At 31.8% G+C, this 26,663-nt stretch overlaps 2 protein-coding genes across 11 annotated transcripts in view; one reads left to right on the top strand and one right to left on the bottom strand.

Moving 5' to 3' along the window:
* LOC129905578 (sestrin homolog) overlaps window positions 1–15,926 on the top strand; it is a 36,344-nt gene extending 20,418 nt beyond the window's left edge. For 4 of the 7 annotated variants that reach the window (XM_055981087.1, XM_055981084.1, XM_055981085.1 and 1 more), the window contains 7 exons: window positions 4,457–4,621; window positions 4,682–4,864; window positions 4,942–5,224; window positions 5,297–5,609; window positions 5,668–5,851; window positions 15,479–15,589; window positions 15,663–15,926. In XM_055981087.1, the coding sequence (XP_055837062.1) occupies window positions 4,478–4,621; window positions 4,682–4,864; window positions 4,942–5,224; window positions 5,297–5,609; window positions 5,668–5,851; window positions 15,479–15,589; window positions 15,663–15,749 (1,305 nt within the window). In that variant the 5' untranslated portion in view covers window positions 4,457–4,477 and the 3' untranslated portion in view covers window positions 15,750–15,926. Of the gene's footprint in view, window positions 1–2,249; window positions 2,385–2,420; window positions 2,443–2,644; window positions 2,669–4,456; window positions 4,622–4,681; window positions 4,865–4,941; window positions 5,225–5,296; window positions 5,610–5,667; window positions 5,852–15,478; window positions 15,590–15,662 lie in introns of those variants that run through there. The other 3 variants (XM_055981086.1, XM_055981089.1, XM_055981088.1) reach the window with 3 other exon arrangements.
* Window positions 15,927–18,017: 2,091 nt separating this feature from the next.
* Window positions 18,018–25,982, bottom strand: LOC129905574 (uncharacterized). Of its 4 annotated transcripts, none has more exons than XM_055981076.1 (10): window positions 25,738–25,982; window positions 25,089–25,573; window positions 24,737–24,975; window positions 21,902–22,150; window positions 20,204–21,839; window positions 19,946–20,140; window positions 19,779–19,877; window positions 19,460–19,709; window positions 19,196–19,284; window positions 18,018–19,118 (listed from the first exon to the last, which is right to left on the bottom strand). In XM_055981076.1, exons 3-10 carry the CDS (start codon window positions 24,900–24,902, stop codon window positions 18,911–18,913), a joined length of 2,892 nt encoding a protein of 963 aa, XP_055837051.1. In that variant the 5' UTR covers window positions 24,903–24,975; window positions 25,089–25,573; window positions 25,738–25,982; the 3' UTR covers window positions 18,018–18,910. The 4 variants fall into 4 exon arrangements, with proteins under 4 accessions (XP_055837051.1, XP_055837052.1, XP_055837054.1 ...); XM_055981077.1 differs by having other exon boundaries at window positions 25,744–25,982; XM_055981079.1 differs by having other exon boundaries at window positions 25,089–25,311; window positions 25,913–25,934.
* Between the last annotated feature and the right edge of the window lie 681 nt (window positions 25,983–26,663).

The raw sequence follows: 26,663 nt of genomic DNA, 5'->3' as shown, positions 1-26,663 counted from the left end.
CTAAAGGGTGGTTTCACTTCGATTAATAATGTCAATTACATTTTTAAGTTAAATATGGTGTGTATTGTTATTGCAACTTTATTTATTTAAGACACTGAATTATTGTGATATTCATTGTTTAAAAAAAAAACAATAGTTAAAAAAATGTGTATAAAACTAAGAATGCAAAATATTTTCATAAATTGCAGCAATTCCTGTAATTAATTTTCTGCTCTTATTTAGGTCTGTTTATATTCTCAGATAATTTCATAATATTTTTTACGAAAATATTGATTGAGCTGTAAAAGCAATAACTAGCAGCCTTTAAATAAACTAAAAAGGGTACGTACTTGCTTTTTTGTCAAAGCTTAAAATCAATTATTCAGCTCTGGCTTTTATATATTTTTTTTTTTTTTCATAATTATGGAACAATATTCAAAAGCTGCAATTGTTACTGACAGGAATTTATAGGTTTCATAAAATAGTTAATGCAGAATAATTACTATTGAATATTTAAATAATTATGAGAGAAGAGAAACAATTTTTTTGTTTTTTTTTTTTGAATGATGGAAAATACTTCTCCTTATATCAGATTAGCACTTTTATAAAAACAAAAACATTATGTTTTCAATAAAAATAACAAACAAGATAAAACTTTTTCTGTCGTCACATTCCTAGATCATACTCCTACTCTCGCACATACAATTAACTTAAAGCCATAAAAACCACAAACACTGTTGTGTGTTAAAAAGCAAACAACATATTGGGGTTTTTGTTTAAAAATGTTGACCAAAAATACTCCATTTTTGGTCATTTTGTTACATGTTTTGTTGCATGTTTTGTTACCTGACAATGAATATATTATTCTTTTTGAAATGAGTTAATTATATTGAAACTTTAAATTTAGTTGAATGTACTATGTAAATCATTTTTTATTTTAAATATACATTTTTTATAACAGTCAATAATTTCTAATTTCCCTCCACAGTGGAATAATTTGTAAAAAAATAAAGCATTGTCTCCTTTTTTTGTGATACCTACTTAAAAGATTTGTTTCATTTATAAGCTTAGAAATGTGCCAAAAATGTATGAACAAAATGAAATTTTGTATAAATCAGAATAGGAATATATTGACATTTATGGTTGGTTTGCCACATCATAATTTGGTACTTCTCCATTTTTTGTTACGTAGTATGTTGTTCAAGTAAGTGAACGATATTTACCAGAAAACATTTATAAGAAAATTTTATGTGACGCGTTATCAAAAGAAAATGAGTCCACTCCATTTACTTTAATTTCTTTAAAAAACTAACCAGAGTACCTATAGTTGAATTTTTCTCTCTTGAAAAATAACCAGTTCATTGTGTCGTAAACTTACCTTTACTATGAGGAACCGTTCCTTATAAACAACATCAGGTTCACATATTAAAATGATATAATTATTTTTATTTATGTATTATTTTATATTATATCCCCTTGTAGCCGCATGTGATATATCAGTTAAAATCCAACAAAGATCGCACAAAATCTGTACAAATTATATTTTTCTTCTTTTTAATTTTTAAATATTACTTTATCGAAATACTACACCATATTTCTAATAAATGACACCAATAGTTTTTAATTGACAGTTAATGTTGAAAGTTCGCCTTTTTTAGTTAAAGGCAAGTCGAATAACATTATAAATTTAAAAATTTACGATTTTGGGTTACAAGGGGATATTATAATGACCAGTGCATATTTCTGAGATATCGATCGTTCAGCAATCTTTGCACCCCAAAAAATATCTTTTACCAGAAACATGAGAAAACACTTAGTCCGGGAAATTTTTTTGAAATCTTTTAAACCTGAACTAGCAAAATCATCCTATTACCATTTTCAATGAAGAACACTTTCTATGGAAACCTTTTTTTTAGATTAGAACTATACATTAATGGAATTATTTTAAGATTTCTTAGCTTGATAAAATTGACTCTAATTCCTGACCAATTTTATTAATGTATTGTTATAAATTCAAACTTTAACCACATTTGAACAACAAACACCCTAATATAAAGCTTTCAGGCAAGTCATTCAATTCTCTAAGCACGATCATCAATTTTGGATTGTATATTATTTATTTTGTTTGTCGTTCTTATCAAGGGGTATGAGCAAAATGTTTTTGTTCAAGTGGCTGGCTGATAGTGATAAGTCAACTGTTACAAATAAAAAAAAAAAAAAAAAACAGAGTAAAAGTAGATTATTCCTCTTGCAATAATTATTTTTGTATAGACATAGCGATAGTTGCATTTATTTTAATGTAAACGCAAAGATAAACAGAACACAGATCCAGTGTCTTGCCAGCTAAGTGTGGCAAATGTTGTTGTGCGTCTTATCGTCTGAACTAAAAATAATATAATGAAATAGTAGGTAGTATATATAACTGACAAAACCGCATTTGTGGATAGAAACATCTTATAAAACGTACGATTCACTCTGTGATGTGAATGTGACACATTTAATTTTTGTTTTCAATTTTCATTGTAATTTTTACATTCAAATTAAATTTAATAACTTACTTCTCTGTGAGAGACACTAACGGTCCGGTCGGTGGTGGTGTGTTGATTTTTGTTTTTTTTTTTTATTTCGTTTCGATCAAAGCATCAAAGTTCAACAGAAATTAGCTCTCTGTCACAGTTTCAAAATAAATGTACGAAAATAAACTCGAGTAAACATTTTGTGCAAAAGATACAAAATAAAAGTAATCAAATTGTTCGTATTATCTGAATCCCAACCTACCTTTGTTCTCGGGCCTTTATGTGAACACACAAACAATGTAATGAACAATAATATTATTGTCCGATTCAACAATATACCTACCTACCTACGAGTACTTATACAGTTGATCTCCTATGTCTAGAAATTTTTGAAAGAATATTTTTTTTTGTTCATATCCAAAACACTTTGACTTTGAAAACGTAACTCTTTGTTTGTGGTTCGACTCGTAATGAACCCCAACTGAAATTGTGTGTATAAATTATTTTGTTTGTGATTTTTGGCAAAAATAAATCTATTGTTTTGTTTTGAAATATCAAAATTTAAGGAATTTTTTCGAAATACAACTGCAGATACATTTTTCAAAACAAAGAACATACACACACACAAACATAGAAAAGTATAATGATCTCGTTGACTCTTAATACTCAAACTAAAAATGATAAGGCCTAGACTTACAGTTATAGCTCAAAATTTTAGATGTTTTTAATTTGAAATAACTATTGAAGTACACTTGTAAATAAAGGTTTGTAGAAAGGATAAAATTTAGCTAGTTTACAAAATAAATAATCTAAATCGTACATTTTTTTCATTTGAGGTAATTTTGGCCTGTCTTATTTTTAATTAATCGAATCAAACAAACTTCACGAAAAAGTGTAAATCACGCTGACGTTCGTTTGAGCCTGTTAGCAATGTGGTATAGATTGTAATTTCATTTAAAGTAAAACTGTTGAACAATTTGTCTTTTGTACCAGAGGTCTGGGGTTCGAATCAAAAGACGGCCAAAATCTTTTTTTTTTTTGCTTATACAAAATTTTTCAATTATGGTCCGTGAACTTACTTTACACACAACCAATATTTTTGAAGTTTTACCTTTTTTCCGGTGTTTGTAAACAGTGAAAATTTACTTTTTGACACGAATGTCCAAGGGATAAACTATTGATCTTTGCACAATATAGTTTTCTTTTTTATGGGTTAGAAACACAGATGTAGCCAAGTCTCTTTAACTAAGCAAGAGTATGTTGAGTTTTGAATAGCTTACCAAGGAAGACCAATTAGTTTTATTATTTGAACACGGTTTAATTTTTTATTTGTTTTCAATTGAAAAAAAAAAAATGTTACGCATACACCTCAGTGACCCAATTCGATTAAAGCTTATTATTTAAATAAATGAGTGTTTGCCAGTTCTTTTTTTATTTTCAATATAAATGTAACAAACCAGGTGTAAACACCTAAACCATGTACTATTTTGATGGAAAAACATCATTTCCATCAAGATCCAATTTCTCCCATCTGTTTTACGAAACTCAGTGGGTTTTTAAAGAATCATCTGCACAAAAACTGCTACATTCAAAGTTTGAAGAGAATTGATCCATCCGCTGGAGTCCTAGGTTCAATTCCTGTCGAAGCCCATTTAATTTTTTAAAATCTTAAATACAAATTTATATATTAAGTCAATGTTTTGTCTTCACAAAAAACCTTTATTTAGGCCACAAAATAGAATATTTATGTTAATTTAGAATTTCACCGCTCAGGATTTCAATTAAAATAGAACAGCTCTGACCGGCTGTGCGACTTCGATCAGGATTGCCGCTCAGGACGTGACCGTATTTTGCTAGTGCCGCGCCCACTAAAACTCTATAAGATATAGGCATTAATAAATTTATTTAGTTATATCTTTAATATAATAAAAGTAATAATTTTTTTTTGTATTTAATTACAGTGTGCCATAAACCAATATAACATGGAAGAGCTTAAATTAGATCATGTTTCCCTAGTGATTGGATATCATCCCCGCTATTTAGAACACTTCTTACGAACACAAGATTTTATAATGCGTGGTGATGGACCTCTTCCATACGATTACAGATACTATTTAGCAATAATTGTAAGCATTACAAATTTTTATATTAACCTTGTTTGTACAAACAGTATATTATCTTTTTAGGCTGCTGCTCGTCATCAATGTCCATATTTAGTTAAAATGTATGAAAAAGAGTTTCTCGATCAGGGTGGAGACGTAAGGTGGTTGAGTGGCCTGGACTTCATACCACCTAAACTACGTGCCATATATGATATGAACAAATTATTAGCTCATAGACCTTGGCTGTTACGCCAAGAACATATTGAAGTAAGGTTTAAAAAGTAATCATTAAAAAATTTATTTTTAATAATTTTTTTCCATTTTTTTTTAATTTGTCTTAATAGTGTCTAACTAAGGGAAAAAGTAGTTGGTCTGTGTCGGAGGTAGTTCATGCTATGGTTTTACTCTCCCATTTCCATTCATTATCTTCATTTGTGTTCTCATGTGGTCTCACACAACAATTAGATAGTCTTTCTAGTCCAAAGTCAACATCCCCAACGCAAAAGACTGTCCTAAGTAATTTACCCATAGACAATAATAACGTCATGGATTTAAAATTGACATCGAACAACAATCTAGATAAAAATGTATCAACTGTTGATGGAAAAAATGGACTTAGTTCAAATGGTAACAATTTTTTGTTTTAATTTGTATGCGTTCTCAATTCTATAATTATTGTCAATTGTTTCTTATATGTAGCTGGCGTACAAAATAAATCAGGAGTTAGTGTGGAAGCTTTGATGGAACGCATGAAAGTTCTATCTGAAAAACCAGATGAATGCAGCGAAGCTGAATTAAGTAATCGATTTAAAAGTGTAGAGCTTCAAACAGCAGAACTCCCATCTGCACCTGCAGAGAAATCAATTGAGGTTCCCCCAATAATTAACCACTATATTGATGACCCCAGTTTTACATATCAAGATTTTGCACGTCGTGGTGGTGAAAATATACCCAATACCTTTAGAATTCAGGATTATTCCTGGGATGATCACGGTTATTCACTAGTGAATGGGTAAGCATAATAAATTATGTTTTTGTTATTATTTAAAAAATTGATTGATAAATTGTAGGTTGTATGATGATGTAGGTTATTTATTGGATAATAAATTTCGTGTTGCATATAATCTTACCTACTTTACGATGGGCGGAAACAAAAATGTCGACACATCAAAATTTAGACGTGCAATTTGGAACTACATCCAGTGTATATATGGTATAAGACATGACGATTATGATTATGGTGAAGTAAATCAAGTAAGTTTTTATAAGTTCACTTTTAAATAAAATATAAATCAATTCAAATGCAGTTGAACTCAATGTCGACAGATTAATTCATTATGTAGCTTTGTTCTTATCCTTATTATTTCACATACAAAATTATACTAAAATTATCAAAAACAAAATTTATCAACGAGCCTTCAAATTCTTTAATACAAAAAATAATTCACATACAACCCGCAGTGATATGTAGATTAGTAGTACAGGAAAGTTAGTAAAAAAACAGGCATTTTGTGGAACGAAATACAGGACGGCTGAATTTTTCAAATCTGAAAAAGGGGTATTAGAAAAGCTTAAGTCCTGGTTTTCGGGACGCCACCCCCCTGGCGAAATCCGCCATTTTGGAAAACGCGAATCACTCTATATCTCCAAAACTATGAGTCCTATAGAAATGGTTGTCAGACCAAAGTTCTTGGAAATTTAATTATCTTTTTCTTTGTAGTACATTATTTTTCTCAGCGGGCAATAGTTTTGAGGTTATGTTGTTTTAATTTATTTTTTTTTCGGTTTTCTTAAGATTATAACAATCCCGGTATCAGTTACATAATTTTTTAAACAGTAAAAGTTATAGACCATCAAATTTCCAATAATTTGGTATATTTTTGAAAGTCATGCGATGTATAAATCGAAAGTTATTGATCTGAAAACTATAATATTAGTGCAGGAAAGTTAGTAAAAAAAACAGGCATTTTGTGGAACGATGTACAGGACGGCTGATTTTTTCAAATCTGAAAGAAGGATAGTAAAAAAACGAAAGTCCTGGTTTTCGGGTCACCAACCACCTGGTGAAATCCGCCATTTTGAAAAACGATAATTGGTCTATATCTACTACACTATTGGCTTGACCGAATAAGTTACTGAACCAAAATTGTAGGTAATATAAATATCTTTTCTTGTGCATGCACTGTTTTTCAGCGAGGATATCACTTTTTAGGTTATGTTGTTTAATTTTTTATTTTTTTCTGTTTTTTTTTCTTTAATTTTTCTCAGTAGAAGATAGAAACAGATAGAAACATAATTTTTTAGCATCATAAAAGTATGATGTTTGACTTAAAACAAAATATGTGTACCTCAATATTGTAAGTTTTACAATTACCCACCTTAATAACTCCCCCTCTTATCATATTTTTCTTGTTTTTACATTAGGTACCCGATTTAGCCTTTTTTTCATACCTTATGCAAAAACATATTAGTATATTTTTTGAAAATATTGAGAGGGATTGCTCTTTAAGTTCCTTATCTTTGTTTTGAAAAGTCATATAATCTTCAAAAGTATCGCAAATTAATGTAAATTTGATGTTCTACAACTTTAATGATGCTACAAAATTATGTTTCTATCATAGAGACTGAGAAAAATTAAAAAAACAGAAAAAATAAAAAATAAAACAACATAACCTAAAAAATGTTGTCCTCGCTGAAAAACAGTGCATGCACAAGAAAAGATATTTATGTATATTACCTACAATTTTGGTTCAGTAACTTATTCGATCAAGCCAATAGTTTGGGAGATATAGACCAATTCGCGTTTTAAAAAATGGCGGATTTTGCCAGGGGGTTGGTGTCCCGAAAACCAGGACTTAAGCTTTTCTAATACCCTTCTTTCAGGTTTGAAAAAATCAGCCTCCCTTTAATTCGTTCCACAAAATGCCTGATTGCTTTACTAACTTTCCTGTACTTAGACTATAGTTTTCAATTCAATAACTTTCGACTCATACATCGCATGACTTTTGAAAATATACCAAATTATTGGAAATTTGATGGTCTATAACTTTTACTGTTTAAAAAATTATGTAGCTAGTACGGGGATTGTTATAATCTTAAGAAAACCGAAAAAAAATAAATTAAAACAACATAACCTCAAAACTATTGCCCGCTGAGAAAAATAATGTACTACAAAGAAAAAGATAATTAAATTTCCAAGAACTTTGGTCTAACAACCATTTCAATAGGACCCATAGTTTTGGAGATATAGAGTGATTCGCGTTTTCCAAAATGGCGGATTTCGCCAGGGGGGTGGCGTCCCGAAAACCAGGACTTAAGCTTTTCTAATACCCCTTTTTCAGATTTGAAAAATTCAGCCGTCCTGTATTTCGTTCCACGAAAAAGTCTATCTTTCCTGTACTATAGTTCGTACAACAGAAATTGAAATCAAATCAAATCAAATATCCAAACTAGTCTCGTTGTGGGTCACTGTGGTGTATGCGTAACATTTATTTTCTATACAAAATATAAACTTCTATAGTTTGTTATTTCGTTGACCAAATCAAACTTCCTATTGCTCTTTAATCTGACTTGTTAAAGCATCAAAAATGATTTAACAAAAAAAATTGTCTCTTTGAAAAAAATATTTACTAAAGGTTCATCGCTTTCAACATGTTTTAGCTTGCAACAGTTGCTCATATTGGTTTTATTTATCATTTTTAAATTTTCTTATATGCGTACGGACACGTTCTATTTTAAAACTGGATGTGGTTAGGCAATGGAAACGACTTATAAAAGCAAAACTTAACTAATTTTTTAGTGCGTAACGTTTCTGAACATCAATTGTTAATTGATAAAACACAAATTTCAATATTTTAGAGCTCAATTAATATGAGGATTTTTTAACTTGTAACCCGAGTCGAAATGGCTTACCTGAGATGAAATTTTTCAAGACTATAATACTCCTGGAGGCTGTGTCTATTCCGCATAAAAAGCAGTATACCTGCAAAAAAATCTCTATAGGTGTTGGGGGCTAGATTTGAGTCCAGAATCTCTGGCGTGATAGTCCAACGCAACAAACCGTTGCGCGGGAAATACAGATTATATTAAGCCTAAGCCCTAATTAATTTAAAAATATTATTAAGTATAATATTTTTAAAGCTATACTTTCCTTACTGCCGTTATTATTTATTTTATTTTTTGTGACCGTTGAGTATTTTTTTTTATCTAGATCTGTTAAAAAAAATCGGTGACTGATTTTAAATAAGTGACTGAACAATAACACGGTGTAACACTCAAAATATACGCGGGCGGAGACCTATCAGGTTTTGTAGAGCTAGTCGCACTGAATACGAAACGGTATTTGAAAATCCCCTAACACCCCCAAAATCTGAAGTTACGGACAAAAAACGGTTTTTTGGACCTTCACCCATTGAAAAAATTCTAGCTTCGACAATTTTTTTACCCATTTTCGATTTTTTTACAGTTTCTGATAAAAGATAAATATACCTTTTCAACATTGTATAAAACATGTAACTCGGGTTAAACCACTTAGAATTTATAAGCTGTCAAAGTTCAAAAATTCCATTTTTTTCGTCATTTGCCCAACTTCGGCATCAATTTAAAGTATATGTTTTCAAAACAACATGCTATTTAAAAAATATATTCATAAACTATATCTATTTCCCAATCAATCGAGGTATTTTTTATGAAAATCACTCCAAAATTGGCTTAGAAAATAAAAATTTTCGATTTCAACCCAGATACCGAAATTCGAACTTTTAGGTATAGAACAAAAATGTTGTTTCGGCACGTAGTAGGATAACCTGGGCGCCAGGATTTGATAGCGGGTTTTTGTAGAGGAGCTCAATACAAACATTTTTTTCTTTGAAAAGGGGGTCTATCTCCCCACGTTTAGGTGGGGAGATACTAGAAAACTAGAAGACATAGAAACATATAGTTTTCACTGTTTGATAAGGAATCAATTGAGGCAGTTTTTTTTCTAAGCCAATTTTGGAGTGATTTTCATAAAAATTACCTCGATTGATTGGGAAATAGATATAGTTTATGAATATATTTTTTAAATAGCATGTTGTTTTGAAAACATATACTTTAAATTGATGCCGAAGTTGGGCAAATGACGAAAAAATGGAATTTTTGAACTTTGACAGCTTATAAATTCTAAGTGGTTTAACCGAGTTACATGTTTTATACAATGTTGAAAAGGTATATTTATCTTCTATCAGAAACTGTAAAAAAAATCGAAAATGGGTAAAAAATTGTCGAAGCTAGAATTTTTTCAATAGGTGAAGGTCCAAAAAACCGTTTTTTGCCCGTAACTTCAGATTTTGGGGGTGTTAGGGGACTTTTAAATACCGTTTCGTAATCAGTGTGACTAGCTCTACAAAACCTGATAGTTCTCCGCCCGCGTATATTTTGAAACCTCATTTTTGTAACACCGTGAATTGTTACATTCACGATTTTGCTACTTAACGTTAACTGTATCTTATTTCGTGTTAGATTTAGAAATTTTGGTGGTTTTAGGCAATTACCGATTAAAACGACTGAATCACTAAGATATTTCGTTTAGTAAAAGAATACCATAAAGAAAATTAAGAGTAATAATTTCTCTCAAAAGAAAAAAACCCATAAGTTTTGAAGCAAATTATGATTTAAGAATAATGTGTTAAATATTGGTCTTTAACAATATATACGTTTACAATAATTATTTACTTTGATATATTTACTGTACTAAATTTATGTATAGTGTTTCTGATAATTATGTTTTATTAATTTTGTAATTAATATTTTTCATTCAATCAAATACTTTTGCTCAATAAACATTGTTCCTGTTTGTATTATAAATATTCTTTTCATTAAGAACATTCTTCTTTTGGGAACCTGCATAATATTTCACAGGTTATGGGCCCAGGACCAAGAGTTCCATTGAAATAAAATTAAAGCGATTATTTCCCATAGAAGAATTTTAGTGCAAGATTTTTTCAATTATTTGAATTTGAATTTGAAAATCCGCAAACAATTGAAATGGCTGGCAATGTTCCCACGTATAGTTCCTCAAGGCTGGAATTACTTTCAAAAGAAAATTATGATACGTGGAGCATGCAAGCTGAAGCACTCCTTACAAAAAATGATTTGTGGGAATACGTCTCGGGGGCATCTGTAAAGCCAACTGAACCTCCTGCTGCAGTTCAAGAATGGTGTAAACAAGATCGAAAGGCCAGAGCTGACCTGATTTTGTCCATTCATCCTTTGGAACTTAAGCAGATTCGTGGATGCGAAACATCACGAAGTGTATGGCTCAAGTTAGAGTCAATTTACGCTTCAAAGGGTCCTGCTAGGAAAGCATCGCTGTTGAAACAGTTAATGCTTCAAAAGCTAGACGATAGCGGTGATGTGAGGGAGCATATGGCAAATTTTTTCGATGCGGTGGATAAGCTTGAAAGCATGAAAGTGACCATAAATGGTGATTTATTGTCAATAATGCTTTTGTACAGCCTTCCATCTTCTTTCGATAATTTCCGATGTGCGATCGAATCTCGCGATGATGTTCCTTCTGCTGAAGCATTGAAAGTCAAGATTATTGAAGAATGCGAAGCAAGAAAGCAATCAACTGAGGGTGCAGTTATTGCAATGTCAGTAAAGAATTCAAGAGGTGCGTTTAAGACTCAACATAGGTCTGGAGAATTATCGCAGAAACCTCTCGATAAAAAGGTAAAATGTTTTAAATGTGGTATTACAGGTCACAAGGCGAATGTGTGTCAAACTAAGAAGTCTGAATTCCCTAAAAAGAAGTCAAAGCAATATGCGCATAATACTGATGATTCGTTTGCTGTAAATTATCTTACGAATGCTCACGAAAGTAATATGTGCTATGCAAAATCGAATAGGGAATGGATTCTTGATAGTGGTTGCACATCTCATTTGTGCGGTGATGAAGTTCTTTTTCAATCCTTACATGAATCACCTAAGGTAAAGCTGAACCTTGCTAGCAATGCAACAGCCGAAGTCAAAGGCAGAGGTATTGTGCATATAACTGTGGCTAGCGATAAAGGTCCTCGCTTGATTGAGTTCAAGGACACTTTATTTGTCCCGGAGCTGCGAACAAATTTAATTTCAGTAGCAAGACTCACTAATAAGGGACATGAAGTCAAGTTTGGGAAGGAATTAGCTATTGTTCAAGCTAAAGATGGTACAATTTCTATGATTGCCGATAGAAGAGGTGATCTTTACATAGTAAGAGAACAGCTCAATTGCGCAAAAGTGGTTGTCCGACCTGATTGCTCCGAACTGTTGAAGTGGCATGAAAGGTTGGGTCATTTGAACAGCAAAGACATTTTAAAGCTGATTCAAATCGGTGGAATTCCTGCTTTTAATACGAAAAACCATGAAAAACTTGAGTGCGATGTGTGCTTTAAAGGAAAGATGGTGGCAACACCATTTCCAAAATCTCGTGAATCTTGTGAAGAGATTTTAAAAGTAATCCATTCTGATGTTGTTGGTCCATTTCGAAAGGAATCAATCTGTGGTGCAAAATATTTTGTCACATTTATCGATGAAAGTACCAGATGGTGCGAGGTTTACTTTCTGAAACAAAAAAGTGGCGTTTTTGATGCATTCAAAATGTATCAAAATTATGTTGAAAGGCAAACTGGTGCAAAAATAAAATATCTACAATCAGATAATGGTGGTGAGTATTGTAATGCTAATTTTGATCGATATCTTTCAGATAAAGGCATAAAGAGAAGGTTGACGATTCCTCATACTCCACAACAAAATGGTTTAGCCGAGAGGATGAACCGAACCCTCATGGACATGGCTAGATGCTTGATGATACAGTCTGGTCTGAGTGCTGGATTTTGGTCCGAAGCAGTAGCAACAGCAACTCATATCCGAAATCGTTGTCATAAAATATCTGAAGACATTTGGCTCCAAGGTGCACATTTTGGACAAAAATCCAGGCAAGGATAAGCTAGCGGCAAGATCTGTTGAAGGAATTTTTGTTGGGTATCCGCGAGAAAGTAAAGGATATCGCGTATGGGTACCGAGTAAACGACAAATTGTGCATAGTCGTGATCTGAAATTCGTTGAAGAGAAATCACAAGAACTTCCGAATGATTGTCCTGCTGAAGTAGATGAGTTGTTCATTTTGTGGCAAAATGGAAAGCCCGAACGAAGCCAAGTTGAGGCAGAGCAGAGTCAATTGATAGATGAAATTATTTATGAAGAAAAACCTGAATCAAACGAACCAAATTCACTTACCGATCTTAAAAGAGCTCCTGGAAGGCCGCGTTTACTTCGCACTGGAAGCAGAGGGCGTCCAAGAAAACTTTTTCAAACAACAGAATCGAAGGAAGAAAACGAAGAAGAAAACCTTCAAATACTAGCTGAAACAGAAAACGAAAGTGAAGAGTTCGCTGGTGTTGTTGAGATTAGTGTCGCTGATGCTATGAGCAGTGACGAAAGCGTGGAATGGAAGGATGCCATGGAATCCGAAGTCATGAGTTGGCTCAAAAATGATACCATGGAAATAGTTGAGGTCAACAAGAAAAGTGATGTCGTTGGGTGCCGTTGGGTTTTGACCAACAAACATAACTCTGATGGTCAGGTCGAAAGACGAAAAGCTCGACTCGTAGCGAAAGGATATAGTCAGAAGCAAGGAGTTAACTATCATCAAACATTTGCTCCAGTTGCAAGACTAGAAACTTTACGTTTGCTATTGGCTCTTGCTGTACAGTTTGACCTAAAAGTATGGCAATTTGATGTTGTGACGGCATACTTAAATGCGACATTAAATGAAGAAGTGACGATGAGAGTACCTGAAATGTTGCATGAGATATTGCAAAGAATTATTTCTAAACAAGGGGAAAAATCGAACTTTGGAGAGCAAGCGAAGAAGATGCTGAACCGTTTTCAAAATGGAGGCAATGCTTGTAGGTTGAAAAAGGCTATTTATGGACTTAAACAGGCTGGTCGTCAATGGTATCTCAAACTCACAGAAAAGTTACTGAGTTTTGGATTGAAGCCTACAGTCAATGAGCCGTGTCTTTTTCAAGATGATTCTGAGGGCGAAAGAATCTTCGTACTAATATATGTTGACGACATATTAGTTGCTTCGAAAGATGCCAAAAGATCATCGCAACTTAAGAAATTTTTGGAAGAAGATTTCGAAATTAAAGATCTTGGTTTGGCGAAATATTGTCTCGGTCTGGAAATCAATCAAGAAGAAGCTGGAAAAATTGAACTGTGTCAAAAGGGATATACACTAAGTCTTCTCAAACAATATGGAATGGAGAAGTGCAATCCAGTTGCGACACCTTCCGAAAAGAATGTAAGTTTTGACAATTTACCAGTTAATGATTCACAGGAAACATTTCCGTATCGAGAGCTTATTGGTGCCTTGATGTATCTATCTGTGGCGACAAGGCCAGATATTGCAAATACCGTCTCAAGATTGGGACAATTTACTTGCAATTCAAATAAATGTCATTGGTTAGCAGCGAAACGTGTGCTAAGGTATCTGGCTGGAAGTGCAAGTCTTGGGCTTGTGTATACAAAAAAGAAAGAAGCCTTATGTGGATACACTGATGCTGATTGGGGAAATTGTGTCATAGATCGTCGATCGTATACTGGGTATGTGTTCTTACTCAGTGGTGCAGCAATTTCTTGGAAATCAACAAAACAAAGAACTGTGGCCCTTTCCACTACAGAGGCTGAATATGTAAGTTTATCTGAAGCTTCGAAGGAAGCAATTTACTTGAGAAGTATATTGCTGGAGCTTGGATTTTTGGACTTTGCTAAAACTCAAATTTTTGTTGATAATCGTGGTGCACTGTGCTTGGCAAATGATCATGTTTTTCATGCACGCACTAAACATATCGACATCAAACATCACTTTGTTCGAGAATCTGTTGTTGCTGGGATATTTGTGTTGCAACATATACCAACTGATCAGATGACTGCAGATATTCTTACCAAGCCGTTGAGTCGTGAAGTTCACTCGAAATGTACTGAAGCACTTGGATTAAGAAAACTAAATTAATTTCTTTATTGTTAACGTTTGTATTGAGAGGGCGTGTTAAATATTGGTCTTTAACAATATATACGTTTACAATAATTATTTACTTTGATATATTTACTGTACTAAATTTATGTATAGTGTTTCTGATAATTATGTTTTATTAATTTTGTAATTAATATTTTTCATTCAATCAAATACTTTTGCTCAATAAACATTGTTCCTGTTTGTATTATAAATATTCTTTTCATTAAGAACATTCTTCTTTTGGGAACCTGCATAATATTTCACATAATGGGCCCTGTCCTGGTCCTGAATCAGTAGGGGAATTTTGTTTGTCTCGGAATATTTTTTATCCCGGAACTTATTGGTCGATCAAGAATCTCCCTCGGAATTTGTCAGCGAACAAAATTTCCTATGAAATGACAGCTAGTTTCTTCTGCAAAATTTATTTCCGACACCAATAAATTCCGAGAGAAACCCATCAAAATATTAATCCGTGCCTAGCCTATTTGTTATTAGTATACGCAAATATGAAATTGAAAAATGTATGTAGGTACAGCCTTATACTGAGTTTTACGTGGAGATTTTTCCACCCGAAATATTTTTATTCTCCTGGATTTTTAATAGTATTAGTTTCCCCCGAAGGGAATTTACATTTTGCGTTAAACTAGAGTTCCTTTTTCGCCAGCATGAAGAGTTTTTAGCCCGAAACTCATAATAGGGGAAATGTGAAATTTAATTTTTCCGGGCGGAATGTTGTTCACGTGAAACACTCGATAGGGCTGAACGTGTCTTCTAACTAATAAATACATCGTTTTTATTATTAAAATAATTAACCTTTCTTTTGCTTTTTAAAATTTCAGCTTCTTGACCGTCCTCTGAAAATGTTTATTAAAACCGCTTGCTGTTTTCCTGAAAGAATTACAAAGAAAGACTACGATAACATACTCATGGAACTCTTAGACAGTGAAAAGGTGAGTAAAAAGACATGGCATTTTTTAAATATTGAATCTTTAATACTTAAATCTTTATACTTTTCATTTTAAGGTTCACGTTAACTTAATGATTATGGAAGCAAGAAATCAAGCTGAACTGCTGTATGCATTACGCGAAATAATGCGCTACATGACATGATCTCATCTATTTAATAAGCCGTGTTTGTAATTGCATTGCTAATTAATTAATTAAGTGACCTCGAAATGCAAATCGGTATTCCTTTTTGCAGAGACTTAGTGTGGTTCTAATGCATAATATTATGTTTCGCATTAATTCATCGCGGTAAAATTTAAAAAAAAAAAAAAAAAAGAAGAAGCCCTATTGATCACGTTCATTTCCTAAGTTCACAATTTAACCAAAAAATATAATTTTCTAAAAAAAGAGAACTTGTAGTTAAGACAAATTCAATGCATTTTTAAACTTTAACCTAGCCAAGACATTAAACTTTTAAATATGTATTTGTTTTTTTTTTTTCAAAAGTTCGTTCTAAATTATATCATATTTTTTTCATTATTCGATAACTATTTTGAGCATGTTTAATTAAATTAATTAAGTATTCAAATCCTTTTAAAAATATAATTCATTGCCAAAACTTATATCTTAGTCACTTTGTTTTCCAATAGGTGACAACAGCAATAATAACTGTTCATTTTTTCTGTATTATAGAATTTTGTTATCATTTTGTTATTTAATGTTTTTTTGTTTTGTTTTATTGATATACGAAATCTATAACTTCCTTCATCCTATTAATTTTATTAATTAAGTTGCGAACATACTACATACAACAGGGATATAAAGCTGCATCATGATGTTACTAATACCTACATACATATGTATATGAAATATCGAAAATATTATATCAGTTTACTTTATTAAAAATTAGATTATATTGAAAAAAGCCAAATAAAAAATAAGTTAATTGTTAAAATTCATTGTTAGGTAAAAAAAAACGTGTTGACTGATTTTTTTATTTATAGATTAATAAGAAGTTATTATTTTGTATGTTGTAATTGTTATCAATATCATGTACATTATTGTTAATTTAAAGAAAAATTTAATAAAATTATCAATTAAAAAAGAATATATTTAAAAAAATAATTTTTACTTTAGTATTAGTTTTACTTTAAGATCGTAATTCCAAATACATACATAAATAATTTTGAATTGTTCATGGGAAAAATAAAACCAGGAAGACATCGAAAAATGCTCACTGAGGATTTTTGTACCTATAATAATGCATCCACTCTGTGGGATCTAAGAAAATGCTTACTTTAGTGTTACTTGACCCATGTCAAAAAAAAACTGGTCTTTTAATACTATTGATACAAGTGTTGGTTAACATTTCAAACATAGACACAAATTATGTTAATTTTTATATTTAAACCTACTTCTGTGTTGATTTCTTTTTTCTTAAAATATTTCCCCAACTATTTTTTGTCGGAGAAATTCCCAAGAAATTCCCAAGAAATTACTATCAAAATTTCTTTGATGAACGCACTTCAAACCAATGCGTTGATGGGCGTCACATTCCATTGTAATATTGTTCGAACCTATTCTATTGCATCATTGTGACATTGTCCGATATGTCAATCGGAACGGATACCTTGCTAGAAAATTCCCCGACTGTACACATCGGAAAAAAGTTTTCCCCGAACGGACACCTCGACAGGCCTGCGCCAGATTCTTTTTTGAAAAACTACAAAATGTCCGACAAATTAAAAAAAAAAAATATTCTTTCGTTTTTCAAGTTATATGAAGCAACCTTTCGCACATACGAAAACTTTTAATCGTTTAAGCGATAGTCTCTTAAGTTGACCAGAGCCGTTAAGCAACTACATTGTGAATTGGGGCTTCAATCTTCAAGCTTCTCCAGCCAGCTCTTTCCTATGCTAGCTGCTTTCAGTTTCACACGTCCAGGGGGTCTATAACGTAATTAGACACGAGCGGCAAGTCAACGATATTGAAGTAAACGACAAAGAGGGATTATGTAAAACGAGAAAGTCGTTTGGCCAAACTAAACGGAAAAAAGTATTTTTTTGAATCTCACAACGAAAGTAAAACAATAGGTAAATGTCTGTCGTAAGGATTAACGCGTATCGTTGAAGTAAAACGATTATCGTAATACGTAGTCTCATTTCAACGAGAACGAAGTAATTTCAACGATAATCGTTTTACAAAATAGGGCCCCAATTGATTGAGGTTCCCTTCCTACTCGCCGTCCCACTGGGTTGGAGTGGAAAACTTTGCGGGCCGGAGCATTTTTGTCCATGTGCTCCACAAAATCTATCAAAACAAAATACGGCGAATCCAGATCAACTTTGTGAACGATAAACATTTATAACTAGAATAATTTTCAATATTAGCAATTTCTCTGACCTTTAATTTAAATTCAATTAAAACAAACTGTTAAGCTTTTTAGTAATGTTTATTTATGTAAAAAAAATTTAGTAACCAATAGTTGCGATTGATGGCTAGTTATTTGATTTTCGTTATTTTTTTTAAACTTTTATAGTTTCTTTAACAAAATACAGTATAATCAGTTAGTTGGTAACAGTAGGTATTTGGTCCAATAAATCTGAATGTTCATTTATATAAAACAATTTGATGGATATTTATTATTATTTTTTTTTTTTTAAGAAAAGGAACGAAAATATTTGTATATACAATTTTGTAGGGAATTAAACAATTTTAACAGTAAGAATAAACAGATTAGAATAGTTAACAAATTTTAAATTCTTTTAGTACCATTGGATTCTTTGATTGATATTTTATAACAGAAAAAAAAAAATTGCGTTGGTTATATTTTTAGATTTGAATACATTTATCAACGCTCAATTGCTATTTGATTCATAAGAAATTAGTTTTTTATTTTTTTGTAAATATTTTCAATTTCTTTTTCTAAATATAATAATATTGTTAATGAACTTAACGTTGATCCCAATCGGTAAAATATAAGTTTTTACATTACATCGTTTTCGTACGGGAACCAGTACACTTTTATTTGTAGTTAATTTGTGACAATAATTGGAAGAAAAAAAAATTCAATATTATTTAAATATATTAAACGCGATTACCCCGATCTATACTATAAACTACTAATTATATACTTGATAAAAATACAATAAATATCACTTACAATCCTCTCTCGATTTAATTATAAATTTTCAAAATCCAAATTCTTTTGAATAAAAAAAAATGTTAAAGGGTGCAATGAGAACATAGAACCACAAAAGCGAAGAACGAAACTGCAGCAATTGACAATATTTAAAGAACAACCGCATTTTTTTTTCGAAACTCATCTATGTTGCGGATCGTCTGGGTGAAGAAGTCAGAACTTTTTCTTTGGCCTTTTCTTGCTCTTCTTGGAAGAATATTTTTGTTATGACTATGTCACCAGTACTTAATGTTTGTGAAGATGCATCGGCCTTTTCAACTGGTTTCTGATCAGGAGTGCCACGAAAGATTGGTGAAAAGTTAAGTTCGTTATTGCAATTGCAGTTCTTAATACTGAAACAGAAAAGATAAAGAAATAAAATGTTAACGAAATTGATAACTAGAAGATCATAAAAAGATTATTTACATACTTTTTAGTTTTTTCTCTGACTATTTGTAGATTTTCTGTTGTCGCGATGTTAGAACCCAATTGTTCAGTGATTGAATTAGAAGTAATAATCTGTAAATCAAAAGAAGAAACAGAAATTGGTCATAAAATCTAACAAAACTAGGGTTTGGGTGTCGTTTAGAAAAATCAGAAAAAAAAATATTTCTCAGACTTTGCGCAAAAACGATATTTTTATTACAAAAAAAGTGTTTAAAATATTATATGAAAGAATAAAATAAAGCATTACCTGATCACTGGGTAAAAGGGTTGCCGCCGAGAGTATAGCTTCTAATTTATCGATTTTTGACAATCGATCCATAGAGCTGTTTGAAAGAATTTCGTCCATCATTTGCATGGATTCAGTCAAGCTAGGAGGTTCTGAGTTCAAACGAGGTGAAAAAGTTCCGGTAAGTGAATTATCGGATGGCACACTATCTAGACTTGGGAAATTATCATTTTCTACATTATCCTGATCATCATCTGAGTCACTATGTTCTCTGTAAAGCAAACAAAAAAATTTAAGATTTCTTTAAACGTGACGTTATTTAAAAAAAAATGATTAATACCTATTTTGATTGTTAATGTTTTCCATTTTCTCCAATTTCTTTGCAACTTTATAGAAACCCTTCAATCGTTCTTTTTCATCTTCCGTGAGGTCCATGTATCTGTTAGTTGATTTTATATAACATTAACTGAAACTCTGATAAATTGTAATTAAAATAAAAAACCTTACCGAAGTAATCTTATTTCTCTGTTACTTAAAACAATGCTCTTATTGGTTTGCCCTAGTTTTTGCTTAAGATCTGCCACCTCACTGCTTATTTTTCTTTGTTTCTTGCGAATTTTTACCTCGGTTGGTTTGATTTGCATTAAAATTTGCTCAGTACATAATTCGGAGAAGAGTTGTTGATTTTCTGGTTTGATTTGTCTAAAAAAATTATCATAACATTTTTCAAATGCAAAACAAATTAAATGTAGTTTAAATTTTTACCTTGCCAAGTTACCATACAACTGATCATTAATCAGTACTAACACATCGCCAGCTGCATATAAAAGCATATCTCGAGACAATGGTCTATTAGCCCAATATTTCTGATCACGACGATACACATTTTTCAATTGGTCTTTAATTGGATTAATCGGCGCATTGTACAACTCACACAATGAGTTTAATGATATATACTTTGCCTTATATACTTGTTTACCGCTATCCTGTAATTGAACAACAGCATGCGCAGCTTGTGTATCGAATACGTTTCTCAACAACACCCCAAACTGAGAATACATATTAACCGAATCATTACGACAGTCATGAATAACTTTGATCACACAGTCGTGTTCGAGAAGATTTTTTAGCCCACCGTCCGAGACCAGCTCGGGACAAGTGAGCACATCGAAAATAAACGCCTCGCCTCTTGTTGTACCGATCTCGATAAGGGTAATTTCTCCTTTAACTCCTAAGTTGATACCTTCACAGTCTACAGAAATTACAACACTTTGGTTCTTATGTGCAAACTTGAGAATAGTATCGGTAACAAAGAGACTCTCTTTTATAGTCGAAATGACTCTAGTGTTTTGTAGAATCTTTATTTTCCAAGTATCGCCTACGAAATAATTGTGACTAGGTGAATGAGCTGGGCTGAATTGTTGAGACTGTTGCTGTTGTTGTGGGACATATCCCATTCCAGACTTAGCATGATCTCCCAAGGCAGCCATTGATTGTTTATCCTTTTCGAAATTTTCTGCAAGTGTCCTTATAACTAAATTGTTAATTCGCTGTTTCAATGTTTGATTCTGGCTGTTGACTCTTTCGGGAACTGTTGGCTGTTGGGAATGAGGTCCAGGAAGTACTGGATTCGGTATGTTTTGCACAGCAGGAGTACCATAGTATGAACTAGTAGAAGGGCTAGGGCAGTTTCTTTCGCAAAGATTTTCAATTTGCATTTCAGAGGACATCACAAAGCTTTCGCATCCACTATTGGGTTCACCTCTTGATGAAACAGCGCTGTGTGTGGATAGATTTGAAACAGGTTCATTCAACTTGAAGTTTGGCGCTACAGTGTTGTTATTGCAATTGTTACTGTAGTTGGAATTGTTGCTTACACTACGGAATACTGGTGAATGAATTCGTTGCTGCTGAATGGGGGATGAAGTGTTTAGTTGAGTATTCATTTGATTATTGTTAACTATATTATTAATTGCATTATATTGTTCTCGTGACTTTGCTTGAGCCTGTTGTATGTGAGAATCGGAGAGTTTTGGCTTTTGAAGCAGAGTGACTAGATTTGCTTGTATATTGAAACAATCAGAGAATAAACGAAGAAACGTTGTTAAATCGCTAGGTGTTTTAAACATTTTGAGCCATTGTTCTTGGGGGAACTTTGACGTAACAAGATGGAAAAGCTGATCGACGAGAATAGGGCCTTTGACTTCGATGCATTGGGCGAAAAAATCAAGCATTTGTTGTGTTCCTTTAGTGTCAATGTAGGTTTGAGGCAGATGTAAGCGTTCCGATGCCGGAAGATCGTCCATATTTTCACAACCGACAATAATAACGTGATCATTAACTACTTTAAATGTGTCAGGGTGTTTAATGAGAAAGTCAGTGAACTCCTTGATATGTTGACCTAGATAAGTTTCATTTTGTATTTAATTTGATTAAAAATATATATGACAAATTATGACTTACCTGAGATATGCCTTACTTGTGGTGACGCTTGACTGCGATGACCGAGCAGACTTTTAACTGGGACTTCAACACCTAATCCGTATTGAAGCATTTTATTTTTAAAGTAGTCCTTTGCCTCTTGAATGTAATCACGGCGACCAGCATAACCACCGTTTGGGTCGTCGGTAATTGTTTGATATGAATTGACTTGAACATAGTCACCATCAACAAGAAAAATAGATGGATATTGGGCCAAGAATTTTTTTAGTCCTAAAATAGAGGTTAAATAAAAATATTATACTGGATGATTTTAACAGTTGGCGTATAAGTTTTAGGCCACCTCACATACACTATGAAATCGTGAGTTCCACATTCTTGTTAGGAGCCTATATTTAACGAGATTCTGACTATGCTGCAGAAGATATCTAGATATGCTATACTAATTTCTGGCATATTCGCAGGAAACCTTAACATTTCGAAACGGTCATGTCGACACGTTTTGGTAAAAAATTTATTATTACGAAAGCGAAACTTCCTCAATAAAGAAATTTGAGCGTTATCGTCAATCGTCCTATAAATTTAAAGGAGAAGAAAATTCGCCTTTTTTAAATTATTTTGTAAAGTAGAATTGGCACATAACCACCTTTTGAAAACTTAATAACAAAAATTGAACATGTTTAATATTATCAGTCGCTGACAAATATTTGCCAAATGACGTCAGAAACGCGGCAGTAAGGTCTGCTCATTTTCTCATAGAGTACTGGCACGCTTCAAAAATATGAGAAGAAAATGGCTGACCACCTGAACATAAGTTCGGAATTTTAAGAGGTTTTGATTGGTTCTGACGACTTACATATAACTATCTAAAAATTCAGAACTTAAGTGGTGAGTGGTGACCTGCGTTGAACTTTGGGAATCATCTACAATAGTGTGAGTCAACATAAAAATTTTGAAATGCATAGGGAGGGGAATCATAAAAAAACAACAACTTACCACTCTATCTTTGTACCAACAGTAAAAATATAAGTACGTGTCGTAGTGAGAATTGTAGGAATATTAATATATTTGTGGGAATATAGATAGAAAATAGGTATAGGTCTGAAATCGACTTTATACCTGAAAATGCAAAGCCAAAAATCAGCTTAGTTACCTTACCAAAGCACCAATCGCTTTTTTTATGTGTTTCTATTCAAGTGACTAGCAGTGTATGTTTAGGTCTTAAAACAAGACTGTGACTGTAAATTGGTTCCTTGTGGAGGATGAGATTAAATAGAAAAACGATTACCCTGTACTTTAAAACCGAGTATATATTTGTTTTGATATTTGTGTAGGCAACGACATGATGGTATCTTTTGATAAAATACAAACAAATTTTAAAATCTCGTTAATTGCTAGTGGTGTGAGCTTTTCAAAATATTCGAAATCTGAATCCAAAAAAATTTTACAGCGATGTGTGACAATTGGTAAAATAAGTGCTTTCACGGGTCTAAATTTTGTATTAACTGGAAGATAAATTTTTGTCAAAAATAAGCCACGCAGGCTAGTATAAATTTAAGCCACTATGCTGTTTATGTGTTCATTCCAGATGAGTGAGCTATTAAAAAATAATACATACCTAACTTCTTAATTTTGGAAATAAAATTTATTGTGGGCACTATTAAATTTAATTTGGGGGGGGGAGAGACTGAAGTTGTTGTCTTTTAGATATAGGAAGTACCTATGATTTTGATGGATTCAAAATAAATTCATTTTATATTTCCTAATTGTGCACCGAAGACAAGTCTATATTTTTTTTTAGCGAATTAACATCATTGCTATAAAATATAAAAAGTGCTGAATGAAATATTCAGCCCTATTCTGCTTTCGATTCACGTGAATCCAAAGATTTAGAAAAATTGTAAAGTATAAACGTTTTTTATCAACATTTTGTGCATATCAAACCTAGTTTATACTTATTAATTTCATATTGCTAGTATTTACTATTTTTTAAGCATACCTACGGGCCATTGTCTACGACACGTAAATCGCATCTAAATTTTAATTCGATTTTTGTTTTTTTTTTTTTTTTTTTTAAAGGAATTCGATATAAGAGTTTAACTTGAATCGAATAGCAGAATAGGGCTGATCTTGTGACAATTTATTAATGAATAAAGAAAACATTAAAGGACCAATTATTGAGCCTTGAGGTTTTATTAGGTATTTCCTCCATAACTCTTGACTAAAAAAATAAAAATACATCCATTTGAAAACTCTTTTACATTTTAACTTATTCAAATGGGCAACTCACGTTACATTCACAAAAATTTCCAATACATTAATAGATTTTTTTTTATCAATTTTAATATAAAATTGATACGAAAATACTGTCCCTGAATTAAGGATGGCTATTACTTTCATAATAAAGCATTTTTTTGGGAAAAAGTAGGACACAAGTTTTAAGAGTCCGACGTATGAAGGTTTTTCTGTGAAATTTAGAATCTTAATTTGTTTTCAATGAAGATTCGATAAATAAAAAATTACAAGCTTTAAAATTAGTGACAACACCAAAACATTAACGAACCTTGCTTAAATGGTTATTTATTTTAACAATCAGAAGGGAAGTAAGTAAGTAAGTTGACAAGCTTTAAAAATGCTTTAAAATTATTTATACTCCTTGAATTTAGTAATTTGCCATTGGAAAAATTAAAAAAGTTTGCATAATTTGTTCAAAATTCGTGTCCACTTTTTCATGAAATTACCTACCCTTTTAACTAACTAAAATAAAGATAGGAAAAGACGTTAAATCAAATTTAAGGAGAATATGCCATTTATCAATTATTATTGATTTGATATTTCTGTTTTTTTAATTCAACTTACCTGATTGACTTCCACCGGCAATCTGACGCATTTCTTTCGTAAATTCTTTTGCTCCAAATTGACAACTTAAATCGTGAACAGTACGAGGTTCTCCTTTGTCCAAAAGTCTTTCAAGAAAGAACAACAGAGTCATATTCCTTGCCATTTCATATTCCATAGATTCCATGTTTGCGCAACTAATTCAATAGACTTTTTTTTTTTATTTTATTGATGCAGGCAGGTAAGAGTATCTGATTTATCTGTGTAATTCAAAGATACTATGTTTTATAAGCAATTCGCATTTAAGTACGTAATTTATCTTCTCATCATGCTTTTGAATATAATAATATGCAAAAGCTTAAAGAGTACCTACCTGATTGTTTTTTTTTTTTTTTTTTGTTTTTGTTTTAAGGCGCTTAATAGATTTTATTTTATTTTTCAACTTGGCCTATTTTCTTATGTCTCTCTCAAGCAGAAGAAAGTTAAGTTTAAATGTGTTTTATTGTATTCGCAGAACCCCAATTTCTTTTTAATCCTTTTTCGTTTAGGTTTGCAATTTAATTTCAAAACACAACGAGTCTTGGGAGTTCTTCTGTCTTTTATTTTTAATGATTTTAATTACGATTTAATAATATCGCATTTAGCAAAAAATATTTGTTAATAATAATTGATATGTGTAGTACAGGTGTATAATCAAATCAAACTTGTGGACAACGATGGTAGTCGTAGTCCAATGGAATGACAAACGCAAACACCTCAAATTCTTGCTTAATATTTTTGTAAGGTCGCGCGATAAATAAATTATACAACAACTCTTTCGGTAATAACTTAGACGGAAACCTAATAAAGACCGAAGACCTTTGATAATATAAAATAAAAAATCGTAATGAATTTTCTTAAGCTTTGACTATTATTAAATATTTTGGTAAAATTATTTTTTTTAGCAAAGAATTTGCAGAAAGAAAATTTCCTTCATTTACTTTAACAAATAAAAATATTTCTTTTTAATTATATGTGTGTACTTGTACTTGTTTTCACATTAAATTAGCAGTCTCATTTTTTGTTCAACGTTTTCTTCAGAAACCAGAATCTATTTAAAATGAGTACAAGAGAATATTTTCACTTCGATTAATATTTAATTTGAAAAGAATTTTATTCTTTTCGGATAAAAAAGAAGAAAAATGAAAAAGTTACAACTTTAACAAACGTCACACAATTTTTAGTAACAACACACTCAGGAATGCGACAAGTTCTAAAAAATAAATTTTAATTCACACAGCAGCAGCAAAGTGCACAGAGCCAGTCGCCATATTAAATTCCAATGGATATATAGCTGTTAGCCGATTTATAAATGACATCGTTCAGCACAGAATTAATAGGTTGTGCTATGATTTACACCAGTGCGGAACTAGTTGAATTTTTTTTGGGTCTCCAGTAAGTACTGCAAAGTACTTTTCTGAATGTATTCAAAGATATTTTTGTATAGAAGAATAGAAGTTCATAAAATCAGAAGTACTTAGCAGTAGTTTTTGAAGTCAAAGGGGAACACAACTACAATAATTGCAACGACAACAAAAAACGTTAATAACCTTTTTACACTAGACACACACACTAGATGCGGTTTTCGTCAAAAAGTTTTCAAAAACTTTTAGTATACCAAAATAAAGAGCTGAATTGTTCCACTTTTCAGACTTGAGTGCTTTTAGGAATTGTGTTTGGATTACTGTTTTTTCTTTCTGAAGTTGAATAGCATATGAATGGTGTTGTTGATGTATGTATTTATATGACTATGTATTTAGAAAATGAAAGTAAAAAAATAAATGTAGGTTCACCATTATTTTAAAATTCTCTCTGAACGTTTTCATGCATATCGTTCAGTGCTCTGCCCATCACTACAACTGTCACTGTCAATTTTTTTTTGCCAAACAAAAAAAAAACATCATTTTTT

This window comes from Episyrphus balteatus, chromosome 1 (assembly GCF_945859705.1).
Source record: "Episyrphus balteatus chromosome 1, idEpiBalt1.1, whole genome shotgun sequence".
Lineage (NCBI taxonomy): Eukaryota > Metazoa > Arthropoda > Insecta > Diptera > Syrphidae > Episyrphus > Episyrphus balteatus.
This window is presented reverse-complemented; position numbering and strand designations above follow the sequence as displayed.